Raw genomic sequence first — 25071 nt, 5'->3', positions numbered from 1 at the left:
TTAACTGGTCCCTTGATGTTCGATTTATCCAAGTTTCAGGGTTGGGTTTGGAAACAATAACATATTAAATCCAAAGATGATTTCTGTATACGAAGTGTGGTAAGGTTAATAAAACTATTGGCTTGAAACCTTAGCCGAAAATAAAACTTCGTGTGGATTCGAAACTTCTCATCATAGGCTGATCTAGAGGGAGGCATGTGCAGTTACAGCAAACCCTCCATCGTAAGAATTATCATCGAATCCTATAGGGAACTCACCTGCTGCTCCCACTACTGCACTACCATTCAAATGGTCCCACACGTAATTTTTACGCTAAAATAGGGTTTGGGTTTGGAAAAAATAACATTTGAATAACCAATGCTATTGGACAAGACAAGGTTGGTGGTCCACAGTGGAAAAAAATAATCTTTTCTGAGGGTCCATCACCTTTATTTTCTAGGACACAACATTTCATCAGCATATTTCTGTTGCAAATTTATTTGTCGGACTAATTAATTTTTCTATATTACAATATTGTATTAATAAAAACTGATCTTCTTTATATGGCTACATAACACTTGGACAATGTCTGGATGGATTGCACATTACACCCAGGTAATATGTTTTTCACTAAAAATATACCAATACTCTGAATATTCTCAGGAATTTCTCCATACACTGTCTCAAAATGATATATCCAAGTTTTCAATAGAGTCACTATCACAATCAGGCAGGGATGGACAAAGCAACAGACTTATTTTCAACTTTGATTAGAGAAGTTGCAATCGCTCGAGAACAGCCATTTTTTGCTCATGTTTGCTCTTGTACTTCATTCAAGTTCTCCCCCTTTTCTGTAGAAGTGGAGGTCTCATTTGTGTTTGAAAGAATGCGGTCCTCTTGCATCAATCGATTCGAATTATGTATCTTCATCAGCCTCATCGTTACCGTTTCCGGGGATAGCATGCTCCATTCGCACGTCCTCGGACTACATTCTTCATTCTACTTCAGGAGCTCGAGAATTTTCCTCTTCCTAATTTCGGGGCGATCTGGAGATCATGTGATCTCGTGACACGTGTATTCTATTACCATTATTCTCAAAGGGTCTTGCATAATTTTCCAGCTCATGTACTGTCTGTTAAAAAGCAAGATACCCGAGTTTGAGGAGCTCTAGCGTCTAAACAAAGCAATCAATTTCAATGCAACAAAGAGCATACGAAAGAGACTTCATTTCTGTGTTGTAACATGTAGTTAAAAAAATCTTCGGCTTTATAGTATTTCCTGTTCCTAATATTTTTCCCCCAAAAGTACCCGTTTTATGCGCGCAAAATCAAGTTTACTTAATTTGAGCGCTTGGCATTGCCGTAGTTTTCGTTCCTATAACTACAATCTTGATATGAAGAAGCCACATCTATCACTAGTAGTTAGCCGAAAACAAGCTGTTTATACCACTAAAATTAACGCAGTTGTTGTATACAACGCAAACCTCTGCTAACTTCCAAACCAGGGGGTCAATTGAAAATTGATATGTACTGTTGTCTTCCGTAGAATGTAAGTAATACATATACGTAGATCATACACGTTAAATGTCAGCAGTAAAACAAAAGTATTAAACAGGCAGCGAACCGACAGCGCAGGTGCGGCAAGCTATGGCAATTGGCTGGTTTGAGGAAGAGTTTCTTCGAGGCGTTGGAGAGCAAGTAGCTGTCCTCCCTGTTGAAGCTTGGTCGAAGCTATTTCGATAGTCTCTTTAATCAGCCGGGGAAATTATTATTTCTGTCTGGTGATGAGTTTAGAGTTTCCGAAGTACATGATGTGCATTGGCCTTCCCCATACATGCTCGGCGATGGCGGATAAACGAAATTATCTATTCTTGGTAGCTCTTTGGTGATCTTTCATTCTGCATTTCAAGGCTTGTGACGTTTGGCACATGCACGAGTCTCCGCAAGAGTACTCTACTCAGTATATTTGTCTTAATATTTGAATGGCACTTGGCCTTTTATATGGGGTCGTCTGTCTCCTTGCCACAGGATTCTTGCAGAACACGACAAAGTCACAAAAGTGTCACTACACCGTGTTTTGCCAGAACCCTCGCGCCTTTTTCCGATGTCTCGGAACATATATGCTTGAAATGCAGAATTGAAACGCGCCTACGGCCCACCGAGATAGAAGATTTTGTTTACCCGCCATCGCGAAGCACAACAAGGTTGACTTCAAAAACGCTAAACGCTAGGAAATTTTGGAAGACAAGTGGTTACTGAACTGGCCGCATTCAGACACAGATGAGCTGTGCGTCAATGTTTTCCGCCATTATACCTATCTTTAAAACTTTATCGCAGGTAACTATTAAAACCTCTCGGGCAGTCTCCTCCCGGAGGTGAGAATGGGGGACTACTTTTACCTACGGAATGTTTAACCCAAGGGAATTCCATCGTGAGTGATAATTAAACGTTGGAGAGACGGCGACTCCTCGGGATAATAATGTGGTTGTTTCCCCTTGCCTTCCTCATCGCAGTACTACAGCCGTTCACGTGAATGTTCTCACACCTGCAGTGAAATGTGTGTCGCTGTACTGACCACCGTGGCCCCTGCCTTTACTCATATGAAGATGAGCTGCTGCCTTCTCCTCCAGATGAGGCGAGGCATACTTAGAAGCCTCCCATCGCCAAATTGCGGCATTTCCAAAGGCTTTTTGTATTATTTAGTTGGCCTATCTTGCCCAGGGATAGGCTCATATCTGCTCGAATCACTGCCGCCTTTTCTCCATGACTGCTTATTCGACATATAAACTTGCTTATATCGCAGCTTAACTTGATGATTAAATGTTGAAACTACATCTTCATCTTCGGCGGACGCAGTTGGTAGCTTTCTACTTTTAACTGCAGGAGCGTTTGTCTGCCACTGCGAAAATTTGTCTGCCACTGTGTGCGGGACCTAAGCGGGAAGGATATTTATTCGTGGACCCCGGGTGTGTATCTAGCAGGTGGTGAACCCTCTTAATTCGGGACTGCCCACCCTACCCCCTGACGACAGACCGTAAATGTAATATGTCCTTGGTTATTACGCGGGGACGAAAGACCCACCGCCGATAGTACAAGAAGAAGACACCAATGCATTCAAATAAGTTTCTCTGGCTAATGTACAACAGCAAGATAAATAAATTCCTAGGAAATGCAAGGATTAGTTGGAATTGTTTTCATCGTGAATGCACCGCGGTTGGGCGATTTTGCTCACTTATTTCCTTGATGACTTATCTAGGTGATTAGATGTTGCTAATTGTGCGTGTTTACTTATGTTTAGTGTGCATTGAGAATTCGCATTCTTTTAATAAAAACAATGTAACTAGTCCCTTTAAAAGTTACACTGGTTTATGAAACGTTTTTTTTTCTTTAACAGATGTCTTCAATGCCCATATTTCCGTCAAAGAAGAGGAGAATGAGGAAGAAGAAATCAGAGGAGAATCTTAGGCTAGCCTCGCCGGTAGCTAGAAAATATACCGGCGGTTGGCCCGTAGCCCCTATGAAACGTATTTCTCCCCGAAAACAGATACTGATTGATCCAGATGATGGCCATGAAAATTCATCCACTTTGAATACACCGATTGTTTCTTCACCTAGTAGCGTGAGTGTTAAAATAAATGGGCCGGGTGAAGCGAAAAAGAAATATAAACGGGTGAAGGGAGACGCAACAGATTCAGAGGTCAGTCCGACTCACGCTTTGGACACTAGGAAAAGTGAGTTCGATGACATGACCGTCGGAAAACGTCATCTATCCGATAATAAGAAGAAAGTGAAGAAGGATCGCAACGAAAAATGTGAACGGGAGGAGAAGCCGGAAGACATTACGATTAGAGATGCCAAGGCCGACAAGAAGAGTGAAAAGAAGAAAAAGTCTCGCAAAGAAAAGAAGAAAAAAGATTCAGAAAGGATTTCTGAAGCCGAGGAAAACGGAGCAACCAACTATGACAAAAAAGCAAAAAAGAAGGCGAAGAAGGAAAAAAAAGACAGGAAAGCCAACGGAATGATCAGAAAATAACTGAACATGTCCAAAACAAGGCTGATTTCCAGACTAATTCAAATGTGACGGTTGCAGGAGTTGATACATGTGGAACGGAGGTGGTTATAAATCCTGAACTTATTTACCGAAAGAAATGTGGCCCCCCAAAAAATAACGGCAATAATGCAAGGCCCTCTGTAGTATCTAGAGATGACTCTGACCTGAATTTTGTTCCCTCACCTGACGAAGAATCTCAGAGTGAGGAGGACTTGACTGAGAACGTTGAAAAGGATATCCCTCATGTTGAGCGAAGGGATGACTCCGCCACGGATTTCGTAATCTCTACTGGTGATAAATCTCCGAGAGAGGCGGACGGACACCAGGGTTTGGTGGTACCGAGAACTTCCTCAAATCTGCCTAGCAGGAGCAGATGCATATCGAATAGAATGGCTCTGGACACAGTGGGGGCCTTGAAAACATGAAGACACGTATGAAGACACACATCGCACGGCACATAATGGCTGCTCACAAACACATTTGCTACTCCCTGGAGCGGGATAAAGTAGAATCATGTGCAAAATTTGTCACTTTCTTACACGGCAAGGGAGTATCGAGATACCCAGAGGACTATGTGAGGTACATATTTGGACCGTTATGGCAGACTAACAAAAAGATATTAATCAAAGGTCTTGCCAAACTTGGAATTCAAATTATTCCCTCAGGGACAAATTTGTTAGTGGCCTGCAGCACCGAGATGAGAGAGATGGAGGAAGAAGACAGCTTTTCTCCTGTCATTAAAAATTTAATTCGATATTCTACCACCAGTGTAACTTTTAAAGGGACACTAGTCGTTTTAAAAGTTACACTGGTTTATGTAACGGTTTTTTTCTTTAACAGATGTCTTCCATGCCCATATTTCCGTCAAAGAAGAGGAGAATGAGGAAGAAGATATTAGTGGAGAATCTTAGGCTAGCCTCGCCGGTAGCTAGAAAATATACCGGCGGTTGACCCGTACCCCCTATGAAACGTATTTCTCCCCAAAAACAGATACTAATTGATCCAGATGATGGCCATGATCTTTCATCCACTTTGAATACACCGATTTTTTCTTCACCTAGTGACGTGGGTGTTAAAATAAATGGGCCGGGTGAAGCGAAAGAGAAGTTTAAACGGGTGAAGGGAGACGCAACAGATTTAGAGGTCATTTCTCCTTCACCCATTTTCACCTAATTGGGGCGAATTCCTCATATGTCCCAATTTGCAAACTTGCAAATCTTGCTACACAACCAGTAACATGCCTTCAGGGAGTCCGCAATAAATGAAGAATGCAGAAAATATTACTACGCCATCTTCGTTTTTCTTTGAATGCTTAACTATTTTACAACTTATATTTCATTGTAACACTCCCAATACGAACCAACTGGGCCTAAAAAATTGTGATTAGACGCAGCAACAAAGAACGATGCCAAAAAATTGAGTTACATTAATTATATCTATGTATCAATATTTCGCCAGATTAAAAAAAGGCCTTAATAGTTAAGGTTAAAAGTAGTAAGCAGCCGTGACATATATCCCGTGTATTCCTTTTCGTGATGCATCCTTTAACGGATCAATAAATTTTATTAGTGGGTTGTCCTTGTTATGAAAAAATATCAAGTTATCTAGAATTATACAATATTGAAATCTTATTGTAAAAAATATTCATAATTTTCTAGCATTCTTTTATGAAGACCCTGCTCCCCAAACCTTATTCGCAATTAAGCCAGTGATTCAGACATAGCTGCCCAATATACCTACCTTTCAGACATGAGCATACTCATCCCGCTTAATGTACAATGAAGACTAGTTCATGTACCACCAATCGTCATGTTACTTACTGCGGAATAGTCTTCAATTTAACCATCACCATAGTTCTTCTGAAGGGACTGCTGATGCAGGTGAGAGGTTGGATGCAAAATTACAACAAATGAAATATAAATCTCATAGTCATTCTTTATTCAAAAGTTCACCAAGTTTAATTGAAATATCTTTGTGAGCCATCATCAGCTCCTTCATCTGCGACAACCACTTCTCATCGCTCTTCTTGAAATACTCGATCAGCTCCTCAGTCCCCTCCTCCCTGCTCCTCTTCCTCGGATGTGGGGTCCCCCCAAACCGCAGACCGCCATTGCTGGAGGAGGGAGTCTGTGTGAGGGAGGAGCTGCTACTGGCTGCTAGATGGCTGCTGCCTTCTGGATGGCTGCTGCAGGTGAGCATCATGGCCTGCTCCTGGTGAGCATCATGGCCCGAATCCAAGATAAACACTGGGGCCACATTGTGGCGGCTGCCTAAGACTTCATCCATGGGGACGTAAAATTTCCAGGACAGAGGGCCCTTGTCCCCGCCCTCCGTCCCTAACCCACTGCGTGGGTACTTGCATTTCTGTAATGGAGAGAGTACAGTTGTGAGCACCAAGAAAATTCCACAAGGGAATGACAAAAAAAATGTTACCAAGAGTTGACTGTATTGAGACACTTCTAATTATCTTCGCGTTTTGGAAAGGCTCTTAAATAAATACGATCACAATAGAATGAATGATTTTGATCGTATTGAGTTAAGTAATGCAACATTTTGAATGGGATAATGGATAATTATAAAAGGAAAACTGAAGTTGATGCTTCAACATATGGGAATACCTTACCAAAAAAAGAACAAAGTAACCTTGTAGCAAAGGATAATGATCAAGTTCATGCTGCTGTGAGAGGACAACTTTTTGACAATACTTGATAGAATTGAGCTATCCCCCGATGCAGTCATTATGAAAGGAAGCTATATTTCCCTTTATATGTTGACATTTCACGATATGATTTAGTCAGTGAGAACACTCAGAATCTGATAGACAAACAAGGAAGTGGTTTTAAAATAACACCTGGTGACAACAGAATGCAATGTTTGTCCAGCTAACAGGACTCACAGGAGCTAAATGGACTCACCTTGTACTTTTCACATAAGTTCTCCCACCTTTTCTTTAGGGAGGTATACGGCCCCGTAAACCCCAGTTCCGCTGCGACTTTCCTGTAAAATGAAGGTTACAATTAGTAATAAAGCTCATGATGATGCATGGGGTTATCGGTCCTTTAAGCTTGTAAAGCAATTGGACATGCACATTTCAAGGGCAACTAACGGCCTCATTCTGCCCAACTTTAATGCAGTACAGAAATGTGAACAGCAAACTTACCCGTATGCGGCGGGGAGTGTTCCCTTCCTCCCTGTGAAGAGGGCCGCATACTTCTTCCTTAGCTGTATGAACTCAAATATTTTTTCATCTGTCCCTGAAAAATGAAATAAAAATATCAACACCACAAAATATTACATGACGGAACAACAGATCGATAGTCATATCGCACACTGGGGATTCTTTATTTATAGGTGATGACAATTATAATGTTTCTCGTTAACCCTCTTATCATTGGCATTGCGTCAACGTGGTGTTAGCATATACCAACCCCCTTCCTCATCGGAAGGCCGTTTTATACGGGGTACATAATTGCTTGGGTTATGACTGCATTAATTTCTCATTTCGGTGTGCAATGGCGCGAATGGACTAATAAATTAGAAAAGGACTACATTGCCACCTCACGAGCACGTACTCTCGCAAACTTTCTACAAGCTCACTACCTTACAGCAGAGAAATTTAAGCTACGCCATCGTACACTAATCAGATTGTGCAATAACGTGCCCTGTGTAAAACAGCGTCAACAGGCTGGGGTTCACAAGTCATATTCCATTATCTACAATTGTGAAGCGAAGGCCACGTTTTCCTGATTTACCTACTCCACTTCTTAATACAAACTTAATATAATTCAGATTTAATAAACTAAAAATATAAATCCGCATCACATCCAAACCAAAATCCTAGGCGAAATAGCGTGGTCAAAGGCAATATAACGCTGTTACGAGTAACCACAACCACCACGTTTTTGAACTATCCTTTAAATTCATTCTATGGGATAAAACATACAGGAAAAGCTAGGTCAACAGACTTCGGTTGACGAAATGAGTTAATTAATAGTGTCAATGGTACCCCTTTTCCACTCGCAAAATATATACGCTAACCACGTTGTTCATCGCCGCCTTTTAGAGCTGAACAGCCAAAATTTGAAAAGTTATACCTTAATTATCATTGAAACAATTTAAATGGTACAAACTACGATACTTCACGGGATTGTTCCGAAAAGAATTTATAGTGAACATGTACATGCGCCGTTTTCTCAACCTCCATACTGGATTCAATCCATTTCAATATACATAATACAACACATATTTAAAAAAAAATAACACGCACAAGAATTTGAGCACACAATATATCACAATTACTCGTATTTAAGAGTATATACTTACAAATGAACTCTTTCTCCACTTCCATGTTTCCTCTGGTTACCTCCACGACGGTTGAAGAGCGAATGAGGGTGAATGCATGTGCCCTCTCGCGCTCTTCGCCTATGCGCTCTTCAGAGCAGGAACGTTAGCGGATTGGAATCGCACTACGTGACGTCACTTCCGAAATGTGACGATCCAAAAGTGCGGGTAAGAGCGCAAGAGCGCATTTTCGGTGGATTGGAACACGGCCTAAGTCGGAAGCCATGGAAAAACAACTTTGAATAGCCATGAGTTTCTATGAATAATTCTCGCAAAAAGATGAAGTTTTGTCAATGAACATTATAACGAAGCAAACGTAATGATTCTTACCTAAAAGAGAAAGCACAATTGGTATTGTAATATTTTCCTTTTGTTAAACAATTTCACTTGGTTTATAAGTTAAAAATTAAATAATAGGATTAAAATAGATTATAGCATTTCATATGAAACATTATTGCTTTGACATTAGCGTTGAAAAAGCAGACCCTGACGTAACGATGAGGAAATTCTCGGTCCAAGCAAAACTAAGTCGGCGGCCCATGAGAAAACAACTTTGACTAGCCATAAGTTTTTATGAATAATTTTGTAAAAAGATGAAGTTTTGTCAATGAACATCATATTGAGGCAAATATTTTGATTTTTAGCTGTAATAGAAAGCAAAATAGGTATGGTAAAATTTTCCTTTTGTTTAACAATTTCATTTTGTTTATAATGTTTAAAAATATAAATAATATGATAATAAATATATTATAGCATTTCATACGAAACATAAATGATTTGACATTAACATTGGGAGTGCAGTCAATGACGTAGCGACGAGGAAATACTGAGCGCCGCAGCGGCGCCGAAAATCCAACGACGTAACTTTTTTCATTAGAGGCCAATAAAATGTAAACTATCGACACTATGCTAACAAAATTTTATACGTAGACGAAGAAGGCAGAAAAAATAGACTACTGAAAATTTCAGAATGATCCATTGGAATGGAAAATTTTAACACCACTTTTAAAACCACGAGCGCCGCTAAGGCGCAGAGAATCCATATGAGGGTTAAGTTGAAGCTGACCCAGTTAGTATGGAGCACATCCAAACAAAAAATTTAAATAAATTTTTGATTTTTCTGAGGCTTTCGGGGGGATGCTTCCCATCACTTCCCCCCATAGTTACACCGCTGCAAAAAATTGTAAGTTGAAAATAAGAGAATGACTTACAAGTTAAAGAGCAGTAGTGACATAAAATACTTGAAAATTATAAATACTTAATGATTATTTCATGATACGGTTTCAGGCAACAGTATTGTTAAGAATTTCGTCAATGAGTTAGGAACTGCGACTTTTTTCCATTATATGCATTCAGATGGGGCCGAAGAGTGTTTTTGAAAACATTAATAGGTGAACAGCTATTTCTGGTGTCACAACTTCACCAGTTAACTAGTAATTCATGCAGTGAACGAGGTAGAAATATATTCTAATGGAGAACTCCAGAAAATATGAAAATAGGAAGGCCAGTTGAAAAATGAGGGTCTGACGCAACGGTGAAAGCGAATTTCGGTGAGGATTAAAATGCGATTCTCCTACACTCGACGAGGGGGCTGTGCCTCCTTCCGCCTCCAGATTCCTATGGAAAAGGCGCACGGTTTACTGTTGTCCCCATGACCGAACACAATATTTCCCGTCGTTGTTGAGATATTAATTAATGAATACAGAATTAACTAGGATGAGGCAAAATTTTAAAAATGGTCTCGACACATTGTGACGGCTGCCTGTCCAAACGCTAATGCGCTCGCCGCTTTTGTTTTGTCTTCATTGGATCCCACCCCCGAACGCGGAGGGCGCACCGAACGGTGGACGGAAGGTTAGCCCGTGAGGCAGAAGCGAGAAGAGTCGTTCTGAGGAGACGTGAGGCCGAGGATTGCCATTGACAGCGAGATATTTATTTATGACAGCGTTGTTTTTTTGTTTAGTGTCCAGCGTTGTTTTTAGAGCCAGAAGTTTTGTTAGTTAAGTAAGTCCAGATTATTACTTTTTTAATCCCAATCCCTTTACCACATTCCCGGTGATGAAAAGGGAGTGCTTTTGTCGCTAGCGCGATCCTCCCAACTTACTACGGGAATTACTTTCTCCAACAGGGGAGTTGCTTCAATTCCCAGCACGAGCGGAATCAGTTATCCCTCTTATTCAGCACCCCGTACTGGCGCCCAATTACTTAAACGAACCTAGACCCTCGGGTTAACCCGCGGCACAACCGCTACATCGGGTGCTTTCCATTCATGCGACTCACGCGTCGACTTGTGTCGGCTCGCGGCATTTGTTTATAACTCTCCTATTCCTGTGCGTTACCGTTTGTTGACTTGTGTCACAACAGTCGGCGACACACACCGAATGGAACACGAAAACCGCGACGCAAGTCGACTTGTGTCGACGTGTGTCAATGAATGGAAAGCACCCATCATCACGTGGACTACATTCCAAAAATGACGTATTCGAAGCAAAGACTATTGACACCTCAAATGGAGTGGTTTCCTTCATTAAGGAAACGAAAGGAATTGATTACGATTTGTTACCCACCATTAGTGTATTCATAATACACAAATTATTTAGTTTAAGAAATCCTGGCTTTGACGCATGGCAATGGTAATTTTAACCGCATTTGAAAACGGCCAGATTGGCGCCCATGCGATTCCACGCCACGTGACGTCACAGGGACCTAGTCTCTACACTAGCAGATAGGATTTTTTCATCGTCCTTGATTACCAATGCATGCATAAGGCACAGAGATCAGGAAAATATCTCTTAATAATCACCTATTAAAACTGCCTACGGTCGGAAAGTTTCCTTCGCTTGATAAGGTGTTAATAATCCTTATTTAAGCCAAGCGCTACCTGCTAACAGCTTACATCGCAGCGGCGTACATATTCTCGCTCGACGGTCACCTAACATGGCGGTAGCAAGAGCTAGAATGACGACATACTGGCATTTCCCAGCGTTCATACTTAGCCGTCGCGTTTTCGCGGGCGTGGAAGTTTTCACTTTTCAATTAATCGTGAAAAATAGATATCGTCATGTAAAAATGTAAAAGCGTGAAATGCGTACTCCAGGAACAATAAGCTTTCGGTTTAGGCAGTAAAAATATAAAAGGAAACCACATTATTTCTTTTTCGTAACAGTCAATGGAAACAATGTATTAAAGAGAAAATTAACCCTTCAGCTGCCGGAGTTCATGATTTTAGCTACCAGCCTGTGCGGAAGAGAAGCAAGATATATTCTTCCCTCTAGCCTGGTGTCTCCAAATCCACAGCCGAGTGCCTCGCAAGGAGTGGGCTCATATCATTCGGGGCAACCCTTCCATCTTTCTCATCAACAGGTGGGCTTACATTTGAGCCTTTTTCCCAGGCATATTAACAGTGTGGAGTGGCAAGAAAACAATACAAAACGGACAGTAGAATTGGAAATGCAAAGTGGAAAATAACGATAAAATGAAAAAATTAATGAATGTCACTTTTTGTGCAATAGGAGGGAATTATTACTTTGGCCGTTTACCAATTCGCAATTATTTACCCTCCGTGCATTTTTCATTCCTTAACTTACGATTGTGACGACAGCAAGGGTGGATCCAACCGGTTAGCGCGCAAGGGAACGAAGGGTAAGTGAGCAAGGGAACGCGGATGCTCCCTCGTTTAACTGCCCTCGGAGGAAGTGGACGTGGAAATGGCTGCAATGGAAAAATCAGAAATCTTGAACTGGAGTTGTAAGTGATTTTGTGTTTATTATGTGCAATGAGAACGTCCAATCGGTGCCAGAAAAGTCAAAATACTCAGCAGTCTAAATGACAAACGTAAACAAACCGAGAAGCAGGGTAAAATTGATTCTTAAAACAACTACCAGATGTCTTAACATTACCCTGCGCTTCAAATTTCGTCACTTTCAATAGTTCGCATTATTTCCGTTCACACTTTATGGTGCCAGTAGAACATTAGTAAGGGAGCAGGGTGCAAGGGAGAAAGGGAACGAAGTGCATACTACGTGGATTGGAAAACGGACTTAGCATGGAAAATTATAATGGGTTAGGACTAACTGCCTAACAGGGGAAAATGTCATTAGTTTCCACTTTCCATAACACGGAAATATTATTTAATTTTAGTGATGCAATACCTAAATTGAGATTTTTTGCATGTTTTTTTTTTGTCCTCTTGGATGAAAAATAACCGAAAGACCTTCATTTGCAGGCATATTAACGTCATGGAGCCAGTAAGAAACAATAAGAAATTGGCAGTGCAATAGGAAATACCGTGAAGTATCTATTGCACTGAGGGATGGCCGGAGCGGCTAAAGCCGCATTAGCGATCCCTGCAGTGATGAAAAATACTCATACACTCTACCCGGGAGGCAATAAATACTATGGGAAACTGACGTTTATATTCCACCAATGATCAAACTTCTTAAACCTTTTTTCCCGCAGTCTGAGGCTTAAGCGTTGCGACAATATTCCCATTGTCTACTGTCGAGTTTTGAGGGGAGTGATTCAATGGCTCTTTATCGTATCTCATCTCGTTCACCGTAAACATCGCTGTGAGTGGCTGCGTCAGTCAGCCCAACGTCGGAAGTCCGTCTTAATGTATACTGACTTTGTGGCAAGGATTCTTTTCCAGGTGAACTCACCTTATATTGCATGTTCTTCTAACTACTCGATGGTCGCGTGAGCGTTGGATACTATGATCCCATGCCAACTCATTTCTTACTTTCTTTCTTAACCATCACGAGTAATTACCTACTTTTCTTATCAACAGAGAAACACTTGTAAAACTGGCCTCCTATCCGTGGTAGAATAAAAGTATGGAAATGAGACGTTTAATTAACGCTAAATGTTTTTGAAGTTTCCTATAGGCAGAAAAATCAAATTTTCGTTGATGGTATTTCATTTCGGGAACAGAAAGGGAATCAATCCAAGTGCAAATTTCCACACTGATACATGGAATTCACCGTGAAAATAGAACGGAAGAATGTCTGATAGTGTTAAGTAAAACCATCGGTATAAGACCGAGAGGAACATAAAAATAAGCATTTTATGAAGCTATAAGTCTTAGTATTCTTCGATGGAATGATAGCTCGGTTGTTACTGTAGACAGCAATACAAGTTCTGCGCTTCCATTGTGCGCAAGGAAACGTTGAAGTAAAAAAATTAAATACTTACTACAGCCTCGAGTTTTAGGAGTATTGTAAAAACTTTGGAGGTATGGACCTACAAGAAATGCGGATTCATTTTACCGCACAAGAATTTAAGGGAAAAAAGGTCCTAGTTAATTACCTTACTGGACAGCTTTTGCACTTACGCCGGGAAATAGTACATAACTCACAAGTACACAACTCAACAATTATTTTTTACCACAAGGAATTTGTTTTCTTTTTCAACAGAAGTAGATGTCACTGATAAATATCAAGTGGTATCTAGCAGGGACTAATCTAAAAATGTGAAGTGAAGGAGTCAGTAGATAACGGACCTCTGTGCAATTTACGCCAATTAACTGAAAAACCATGTAATTCTCCGCGGATTCGTGAAGTATGGAAGGACTAATTTTGCCATAGAGTTGATCTGCAATGGCTTAATCTGTAGTGATAAAATTAATGTCAATTAAAAAATGTGAAATTCATGGTCTCCTGTGAAAATATTCGCCAAGACACATTTCTTTCAAACCGTAAAGCATGCCTATTTTATAGAGACTTTAGGTTAAACTATACAATATCTCATTGAAAACATGATATATATGAATTTTCATTATCAAATAAGACGATATAAGCCATATATGTGGCATAAAATAGCGTAGAACTATGTCCGACAATAAAAAAGGCATATTCCTACGAAAGAGCAATAAACGGTATAGCGGGTTGCACAACTGCCTACAGATATCAATTCCGTCAAGTTGCGAAAACTCAACAATTATTTTTTACCACAAGGAATTTTTTAAGTCTCATATTTTCAATTAAAATTGTTTAGAATATTATTAAGTAAAATAAAGAGAGAAAATTATATACTTCAGGTATTTATTTTTTCGGCCTCATGGGTTAAAAACTACTGGTGTTTTGCCAAAAACACCATCCCTTTTTGAAATGTTAATTTTTTTCAACCGTTTTAGATTATAAGATTTTGCTATTTTAAATATTTATTACTTGTTAATATATTAAGAAGAAATACTTGTATTTTTAATGATAACGCTAAATATATTTAATTTTTCTCTGTATTTTGATCCTGGGAACTCATACATCAATTATTAAAACAAAATGCAAATTAAGTAATATAGGACTTGATAGCATGTAAATATTTTCGTTATTTTACAACAAAACTCGCACTCGCGTCTTCAATTTTGAAAATTTCATAACAAAGAAATAAGGATTTATAATAAAATTTCCTTCAAAATATCCTTTTATTCATTATCACGGCATTCACAAAGATCCAGATATAAATTTGCAAATTAAAGTGGCACATCATTTTGACGCCGACGGTAAGATATTTGCAAAGCGGTGTATACAGAAAATCACTTGAACATAATACAGTATCAAAATGTAGCGCATGCAAACTTCGCTTCATAAATACATACATTATAGCAATGCCTTTGTGGACTTAGAAAACCGTGCTTTTCATTACCTGCGATAAATATATGTATATTGACCACATTTTTACGTGAAATATTTTGTCCATGATATAATCATCTCAATTGATATATCTCGACAGGCAAAACCACGCGTGTAATACGGCCAACTACCTAAATAATGTATTTGTACACAGCACGGAAGTTATTTGTTTCGTGTCTATAAACGGGACACAGTTACCATCAAATATATGGCCATTCACCTGAGAAAAAAATACCTGGCATATATAATTTAAGCATTAACCATGGCTAGATGTGCTTTCAAGAGGACATACTATAGTCATTTGAACATATAAATTACATAAAAGCACTACCTGAACTAACATTCATTAGACAATTAAACAATGATTAATCACACAATAAACGTTGACATTACATTGAAAATTACTCTTGAGACAAAGTGTCTCAAGTTTTATCGAAAGTGTTGAAATGCATAACTTACCTTTAAACCTAAATAGTTTTCTGACAGTAAAAAAATAACCAGATAAATAAACAGGCATAAATTATTTAATCCTTGAAAATATAGCAGATAAAATTTACTTGAACATCTATCAAATTAGGTCACAGGCCTAACTAAATATTATTATATCAATTTCAAAATTATGAGACATATATTTCATTTCATACAGCCAGTACACGTAATAATTAAAAATAATTTACCCACGTCTAACATTTAAATGCAAATAATTTTCTATCATTAAAGAAATAGCAGTTAAATATAAAGGAATAAATTATTTAGTCCTTAACATTTAGAAGAATATATATACTTAAACATAAATGAAATACGGTCACAGGACTAACTGAATATTTTTTACCATTTTAAACATTATGGTACATTTCATTATTTCATTCATGCGGAACTCATAATATTAAGAATTATTTACCTTCATTGCTAATGAATACCAATTAACCCATTAATGCCCAGACGTATCTTTAGATACGTCACACTTTACAAATTCCTAAATACTCTGTGGTTTGTTGTTAATGCGAATTCTTTACGTAATATGACAGAATAAAGTCTTGAAATGGTATACTAGTGATTTAGATTATTTAAGCCAATATTTGCAATTTTTATGCTTACTTACACATGGCTGGTCATGAACTACTCAGAAATCGCTACGCTATGGTCATGTGAAAATTAAATTTTCACATAAACCATTTAGTTATCTGAATCCAGTTTTTACCTGTTTTATTTTAAATGTATAAGGAATATTACCTTTTTAAAGATATTCATATTTCTTTCAAGCTCATCACAAAACTAAGCAGTAGAGTTTTGACGTATCTGAAGATACGTCTGGGCACTTGTGGTACTAAAAATTCAAGTTTTGACTCATTGGTATGTTTCATTCTATTTATTGATTAGATGAATAAGTAATAATTTTATAATCCTAATTATGTGATAGATCGAAGACAGTTTTATATTCCTGCCATTTCATGAAGTATAATATTGAACAATTAGGTAAATACAGCAAAACAGGAATTTTCTCAGAATTGTTGTGCAAACTCATTTGAATTGTGATAAAGTACCTTCATTGGAAGCAGAAAATGAGTCAGTATTGGATTTCTGGAAAAGCAAAAACTCGCAATATCAAGTTGCCTATCCTGGCACAGTAGCGGATACAGAAAAGAATTCGAGGGGGGCACAAAAGATATCTTGAGCTATCTTTACTTGTATCGTAATGAAAAATAATCAAGTCACTTGCAAAGTTTAGGAAAGTTTTATTTAAAATGATTATAAACAAGGCATTATTATTATATATATTATATAATTATTATATATACAAGGCAATGCCATCTTATGATATGAAAGAGTTACAATTGTAGTTCTGCCCTGTTAGGCAATGTGGGCGGCCACGTAAGAGGGGGGCGCGCTCCCCCTTCGCCCCCCATATGTATCTGCCACTGTCATGGCATTACTTGTATTCTGTATCGCCGACAGTGGAATGGATGGATTACTTTGTTTCTCGTTCAACTTCCCCCTGGCAATAATATCCAATTTGCAAGCCGGAAATCAGTGTACGAAATAAGAAACTTTGGTGAACATAGATAAAGAAACTTTGTACTACGCTCCATCATCAAAAACTCCGTACTTGGTATTAAAATTCGAGTCTCCGAAAGATACACCTGACATAAGGAGGAATCTGCGCTTTAAAGACTTTTCAACCGTCTCTTCTGTAAATACTTTTTTGTTACTTTTGTTGCACACCGCTTGCTATATAAGTCAAGAAAACAGCATAGGGGCTCCCATTTACCGCTGAGAAGAGAAGACGTACCTTAGTGATTGAGCAGAGGTGAAACAAATCTGAAATTGCTCTAGCATCAGTGCTGTCAGCAGATAAAATTCAAGACAAATTTTATGAACAATTGTTAAAAAATGTTAGTACATTCTTAGTACGTACAAATCAAAGTGATTTATGAAGTGTTTGGAATATTGCTTCTCTCAGGTCACCGTCTATTTAGTTGATAGCTTTATCGGAGGTCATCTCCAGACTGCAGCATCGAAATAGTTTCTCAATGTGAATGTCAATGCGAAGGAACAGGTTTGAAGAAATGTTAAGGTTTCTGCATCTGGCAGATAATTATTATAATGGGAAGAATGATGGCAAGGATGGCTATATAAAGTTCAACCTTAGTTTGAGGTTTTGAACTAGACTTTCAAATTTGTAAGCGCTGGAGAATACTGTTTGGTGGATGAATCACCCAACCTCTACTATTGTGGATATGGCTGCGAGCAATGTATAAGAGGGAAACGAGTAAGATTATGGTTAAAATTATGGTGTATTTTCGAATCAAGTCAACCTTTATCATGCTGTAGCCAACCTTCAGAGAACAGATCTTGGTCAAGGAGATGTACTTTTAGGACTAGTGGATGAGTGAAAATTACCACCAGGTACAAACATATTTGCTGACAACTTATTCATATCAGAATTGATTACTATTAGCATACATAAAAAAAATGAAAACTCCTGTTTGTTATTCTGTTTCCGAAATGCCAGTGGCGATCGCGGACTACAATTCTCACATGGGTGGAGTGGATCTGTGTGATCAATTCCTGGCAAATTACCGGACAACAATTAGGAATAAAAATGGTGGTTCAAATATTTCAGATGGGATTTGGATGTATCAGTTGTACACTTGTACAGGGATGGATACGGTATAAAAAAAACTCGGATACAGAATCACACTGCTGTAAAATTTCAAAATGCAAATGTAAATTGTTCAGGTTATAATACTATAATAATACTCAAAATTATATTATCTGATGCATAATAATTCAAATTCAAGTATTAAAATCTACTGATGAAGGCATGGGTGATGAATTATATAGCAAAAACGTGCATAAACACAATTAAATGATAATGTGCATTTTTGACCCCTTAAGTGCCCAGATGTATCTTAAGATACGTGTAGGATTAAGTACTATGCAAATGTTAGAGATTTTTAAAAATATTTTTTCCCGCATCAGGTATGATGCCTAATCATAATTTAAGCAAAAAAAGTAAAATTTTTAGAAAAAAATCTTCTGGGCATTAATGGGTTAATAAGACGACCAAGACATAACCCTGTGTGTTTCCAAACGTAAGAAAAGGTGGATCTATCAGGAGAAAGTCTTTTCTCATTCATTGTTAGAATAATCTTCTTTCCGGTGTACCCGCATGTGTAAGACAAGGCTTTGTTTGGTAGTATAAGACTTTTCACATTCATTGCACGAATAAGGATTCTAAATGGTATGAATCCGCATGTGGCTGTTAAGGCGGCTTCTTTCAGAAAAAGACTCACCACATTCATTGCATGAATAAGGTTTCTCCTTCGTATGGGTCCGAATGTGACGGACAAGGTTCCACTTTACAGAGAAAGACTTATCACATTCATGGCACTAATAAGGTTTCTCCTTTGTATGAGTCCGAATATGACGGTTAAGGTGGCTGTTTTCAGAGAAAGACTTATCACATTCATTGCAAGAGTAAGGTTTCTCCTTTGTATGAAACCGCATATGACAGACAAGGGTAATCTTTTGAGTGAAAGACTTATCACATTCATAACAAGAATAAGGTTTCTTCTTCGTATGAGTCCGAATGTGACTGACAAGATTACCCTTCTAAGAGAAAGACTTATCACATTCATAGCAAGAATAAGGTTTCTCCTTCGTATGACTGCGAATGTGAATGACAGGTGTATTCTTATGAGAGAAAGACTTATCACATTGACTGCAAGAATAAGGTCTCTCCTTCGTATGAGTCCGAATGTGACTGACAAGACTACCCTTCTGAGAGAAAGACTTATCACATTCACTGCAGGAATAAAGTTTCTCCTTCGTATGAGTCCGCATGTGACGGACAAGGTTCCACTTTACAGAGAAAGACTTATCACATTCATTGCACGAATAAGGTTTCTCCTTCGTATGAGTGCGAATGTGACTGACAAGATTACCCTTCTGAGAGAAAGACTTATCACATTCATAGCAAGAATAAGGTTTCTCCTTCGTATGAGTCCGAATGTGAATGTCAAGGAGACTCTTTCGAGAGAAAGACTTTTCACATTCATTGCAGGAATAAGGTTTCTCCTTCGTATGAGTGCGAATGTGAATGACAAGTGTATTCTTATGAGAGAAAGACTTATCACATTCACTGCAAGAATAAGGTTTCTCCCTCGTATGAGTCCGAATGTGACTGACAAGACTACCCTTCCGAGAGAAAGACTTATCACATTCACTGCAGCAATAAGGTTTCTCCTTCGTATGAGTCCGAATGTGACAGACAAGGTGACTCTTTTCAGAGAAATACTTATCACATTCATTGCAAAAATAAGGTTTCTCCTTCGTATGAGTCCGAATGTGACTCACAAGATTACCCTTCTGAGAGAAAGACTTATCACATTCATAGCAAGAAAAAGGTTTCTCCTTCGTATGAGTCCGAATGTGACGGACAAGGTGGCTCTTTTCAGAGAAAGACTTATCACATTCACCGCAGGAATAAGGCTTCTTTGCTATGTGAGGACTACCTGTGCACGATATCCCATCTACAATGAAGCGTCTGCTCACTTCCCTCACATTATTATTCCCTGCAAACAAGGCTGCGGCTCTTTCAGGAAATGGTGACTCTAGAAAAGAAATTCACATAAAAATAAGGAAAGTCAGGGATTATTAAATGCAAATACTTTCTTGTAATGTAAGGCTTAAACTATGCAGTCAAAATTGACAGTAACTATGGGGGCCAGAAGGAAATTATAGCTCACAAAACTATCATTGTCAGCATAATTAATAATAGAGAGGAAGATGGAATGGTAATAATATGAACTACTATAATGACATCCTAAGAACTTACCTTCAAGGACAACATATATTAAAAAAAGAAATATTTGTAAGAACAACATTAGCAGTAAATGAAGAACACCTTCTGTAAGGGGCACTATTCTCTATTTCTAAGGAAACTCTCATAGCCACTACACCTTGCATTATTTACAAAATTATTCCAAGTATAAAGGCAGGGAAGAATTAATGATCTCATACTTTAGGTCATTATGTATTTTATAGGGATGGTCAGATGGGATGCATCATATCCCAATATCCGCTCATTGCCCTTCACCAAATACATTGGATCCAAAGTAGCGAGGGCATCGGATCCGGAATTTTATATTATGGCTTCAGGGAATGCACATTAGGGCGGATCGCAAAAATCGATTTTTTTCAAATCCATCTGGCCCAGTGAAAAAAAGTTGTGGGACCGATCAAAAATAAGGCCTGAAAAATTTGAGACCTCTAGGTGAACCCCTGACCCTCGCTCAAATGCAATTTAGAGGGGGAGGGAAAATTTCTAAATATGTAATATTTTATGGTCATTCCCTATAGATTTTGCCGAGTTACTGCCCTTTTAGGGCAAACGTTTCGTGCATTTTGACGTATCTGCCATCGTTTAGCCACAAAATGCCTAATTTGAGTCCGCGTCCGCGAAGAAAATAATCCTACGCCCACGCAGCGTCGCGGTTACAAGAACGGCAGGCCGATCCCGTCCCCTCCCCGCTTCCTTCTTCCCCTCCCACGCCACAAATACAGCAAAATTCATCCCGTGTGTGCTACTAGGAGGGCGTTCATCTTTGATAATATAAATCGGAAGATGGTAGAAGATAAAAAAGGATGCTTAGTGAGACGACTTGCCTCTTATTTGGCGCCTCGTTGGCGTTAAACAAATCGATGTTACCAACATTTACAGAAGTGATGAAATATTTTTCAATCCGAGAACGCAGGAAAGGAGTCAACGGTCTATGAAAAGGCCTCTCGAGTGGCTATAAAGGCGTTCGAACTATGCTGACGCACTTCTCTTCCATTATGTGCGTGATTAAATGGATATAGCGGTACAACAGGAAGTGCTAAAACTTACGGAAATTGCAAGTAGACCAAAATTAGGGTTTTATTGAAGTACAAAACTGAAAACATTTCAAAGGAAAATTAGAAAGTATGCTATTTTTGCGTGTGTGTGCAAGAAGGAGCATATGGTTCCCCCGAATGAAGAAGTATTTTGAGAGACAAGCGGACGAAACGAAAGACGATGGCTGCTGGATTGAATCCTAAAGAAACGCGACAACTGAGGAAAGAAGGGAATCGAAAGAGAGCGTTGAGTTAACATCCTCAATTCTTGAACGGAAAAATAGCATCAAAAATTTTCTTCATCAATTCATCCGAAGAAAATTAAACTGACGAGAAATCTGCCGATTTATATCTCTACGTTCCTCTCGAAATAAACGTTAAGGACTAAAGTCAAACTGGAACTTCTGCGGGGAAAATAAGTCTGCCAACTGTGATAGAGGTATATGCAAAAACCAATCAGCAGCAATGATCGCTCTCGCAACTTTAGCTGACGCAAAAATCATAACTTTGAAAGATATATCCAAGGTAGTGTACCGGAATTACTAGACAGAAAAAGATGCTAATAACCGAGAATACGAAAAGAGGCGTATCAAAGGATGTTATCAAAGGGCTCCATTTTGATGGAATGAAAGACTATACTCTTGTCTGATAAAAAAAGACAAGACGACTTATCAATCCAAGTGTGTGGTGTTACTTGAAGAAACAGGGTACCACTTTTGGGGGTTACCTCCCCCGTCGGAGGATTAGCAAAAGTTATAAAATCTGCGATTCTCGAATCCTTTCCGAGTGAAAAGTAGATAAACAAAATTAAAAAGGATGTGAATGCGATGGTAACAAGAGAAAACCGCCTAAAAAGGAGGCATCATCCCTATGCTGCAAGCATATTTCCAACATCCCTTGCAGCGTGGGTGAACTCTTCTCGGGATTCCCACCGTGTTAATTTTTCCATAATGACCTAAGTTTCAAGCTCCGAATTGGGGCTCATCCTCAGGGGTAAATGTTTTGTCTCCCGAGAAGAGTTTACCCACGTCATTCGCGGGGAAAGCATAAAATCATATTTAATCCTTGCAATGGTATATTTTCTAATTGCACAAAGTTGACTTAGAATTGCGACATAAACATTGGGAGGGCGATCTAGGGACCCAATTTGCGTTGTTGCAAGGATGCGTTTGGCGACCAATCCGAGATTTTTTAATTGCTGAATTAGAATATCGATGTAAAGGACTACCCGCTGATGATATATTGGAGAGAGACCACGGCACCTCCGGTTATATCTGACCTTAGCGCTGTGGAAATTCAAAAATCTATTGATTAACGTTCAAATTTGAAGTTAAATATTCCTTTTATTTAACATACGGACGAGAAATTCGTGAAAGAATTCTCCAAAACTTTGTTGGCCGCAGCGAGAGACTAGGAATGACACTGAAATAAGAAAAACAGACTGGAAAGGAGATAATTGAGTAATTATTTCGTGATTGTTCCTCCACCGACGATGCTGAAACATCAAATACTAGTTTGACTAACGAAGAAAGACGCACTTGGTGTGAATTTTGGTGCATTTTGGGCGTGGGAGAGGCGAGCGGGGAGGACGCGAGCGGCCTTCAACCAAAATCCATTTAGTCGCAGCTGTCGGACAATACCAGAATAGAAGCGCATATCCAAAGTTCGCACACCTTTATAGCCACTCCAGAGGCTTTTTCATAGACCGTAGACTCCTTTCCTGCGTTCTTGGATTGAAAAATATTTCATCACTTCTGTAAATGTTGGTAACATCGATTTGTTTAACGCCAATGAGGCGCCGAATAAGAGACAAGTCGTCTCACTAAGCATCCTTTTTTATCTTCTACCATCCTCCGATTTATATTATCATAGATGAACGCCCTCATAGAAGCACACACGGGATGAATTTTGCAGTATTTGTGGCGTGGGAGGGGAAGAAGCAAGCGGGGAGGGGACGGGATCGGCCTGCCGTTCTTGTATCCGCGACGCTGCGTGGGCATAGGATTATTTTCTTCGCGGACGCGGACTCAAATTAGGCATTTTGTGGCTAAACGATGGCAGATACGTCAAAATGCACGAAACGTTTGCCCTAAAAGGGCAGTAACTCGGAAAAATCTATAGGGAATGACCATAAAATATTACATATTTAGAATTTTTCCCTCCCCCTCTAAATTGCATTTGAGCGAGGGTCAGGGGTTCACCTAGAGGTCTCAAATTTTTCAGGCCTTATTTTTGATCGGTCCCACAACTTTTTTCACTGGGCCAGATGGATTCGAAAAAATCGATTTTCCGATCCGCCCTAATGCACACCCCATATGAGAAGAGTGGAAAGGGTTCTAACGCTCCCTTTGAATGTGCCCTCACAGTTCCTCTGATATGTCTTTCTGGCAGAAAGTAAAAGATTGAACACCAATGCAGCTTCCACTTAAATATTTATTAGATACGACCATGGTTTCGTAGCGATGCTACATCATCAGGTGGACAAAAAGTAAACGACATGGGTATATATTTGATGTAATTAATCTATTTCCCAGTGTTCCCAAAACCGAAGCTATTAACTTAACTGAAGACACCCTCATAAAATCAGGTACCCCCTATCCAGTGATCAGTGAACTGTGTGCCCTTCTTAAAATGTGCGTGTTCCAGAATAGTTTTCTTTTTAATGGTAAATATTACCAACCATTAGACGGCCTGGTAAATGGGTTCCCCTCTCTCCCCCATCCTAGCTGACATTTACATGGATAATTTCGAACACAACCTCTTCTCTTGCAAACATCCACTGATTAACAACGTACTCCATTGGCATCCATATGTCGATTATGTGTTTTGTGTTTGGACAGGGACAAGGAGACAACTCAACAGCTTCTTGTCAGTGCTAAATTCTCAGGATAAGCACATTCAATTCACAATGGAACTGGAGAGTGAGGGGAGCCTGAATTTTCTTGATCTATGTATTCAAACCCACCACCAAAAGTTTGAATTTTCAATCCACAGGAAGCAGTGTTACCCCGACACTATCATTAATGCAAAATCAAGGCATAGCTTTCACCAGAAAACAGCGGCCCTACGCTCCATGATCCACCGACTATGCCACATACCAATGTCAGAAGCCAACACCAAGAAGGAACTTCTCACGATAAAGGCCATAGCGATTAACAACGGGTACTCTACACAATTAGTGGACACCCTATACAGAAGGAAACGTGCTCAAGTGGCGAGAGAATTGATATACCGGGCATCCACCGCACCAGATAATAAAAAAAAGTGGCGCAGAGTTTAATTTTTGGGTAATTTGTCCCTAAAAATACAGCGGGGTCTCCCCAAAGATACAGTTAGAGCCGCCTTTTATAGTAACACCACCCTCAAGAATTTAATCGGCTCCAACAAGGACAAAGAGAAGATAGAACAGCAGAGTGGCGTCTATATGCTACAATGCTCAGATTGCCCAGCCATCTACATCGGCCAAACAGGGAGGAAGTTTGCCACCAGAGCTGCAGAACACCGGGCCTGTTTCATTAACAAGAAAGAAAACTCCCAATTTGACAAGCATTTAATAGAAGAAGGCCACAGCAGTGAATTCATTACTAAAGTCCTGCATGTCGAGAGGAAGGGGCCCAGATTAGACGCCTTAGAAGAGCTTGAGATCCTGACTCACCTCAACTCAGACCAACTGGTTAACGAACACTTGTATCCC

At 39.3% G+C, this 25071-nt stretch overlaps 1 protein-coding gene across 1 annotated transcript; it reads right to left on the bottom strand.

Moving 5' to 3' along the window:
- Window positions 1-5946: 5946 nt before the first annotated feature.
- On the bottom strand, window positions 5947-8572 carry LOC124172521. Its single transcript, XM_046551970.1, has 4 exons — window positions 8353-8572; window positions 7190-7283; window positions 6945-7026; window positions 5947-6393 (listed from the first exon to the last, which is right to left on the bottom strand). The coding sequence occupies exons 1-4, from the start codon at window positions 8375-8377 to the stop codon at window positions 5959-5961; spliced, it is 636 nt and encodes a 211-aa protein (XP_046407926.1). The 5' UTR covers window positions 8378-8572; the 3' UTR covers window positions 5947-5958.
- Between the last annotated feature and the right edge of the window lie 16499 nt (window positions 8573-25071).

The sequence above is a fragment of the Ischnura elegans genome, assembly GCF_921293095.1.
Source record: "Ischnura elegans chromosome 13 unlocalized genomic scaffold, ioIscEleg1.1 SUPER_13_unloc_1, whole genome shotgun sequence".
NCBI classification, from domain to species: Eukaryota; Metazoa; Arthropoda; class Insecta; order Odonata; family Coenagrionidae; genus Ischnura; species Ischnura elegans.
Note: the sequence above shows the minus strand (reverse complement) of the source record. Positions and strands in the feature narration are given on the sequence as shown.

Coding starts and splice junctions, on each gene's coding strand:
- LOC124172521 (XM_046551970.1), bottom strand. CDS start 8,377: ATGGAAGTGGAGAAAGAGTTCATTT. Junction 7,284..8,352: donor AGTGGAGAAAGAGTTCATTT/GTAAGTATATAC, acceptor TTCATTTTTCAG/GGACAGATGAAAAAATATTT. Junction 6,394..6,944: donor ACTTATGTGAAAAGTACAAG/GTGAGTCCATTT, acceptor TCTCCATTACAG/AAATGCAAGTACCCACGCAG.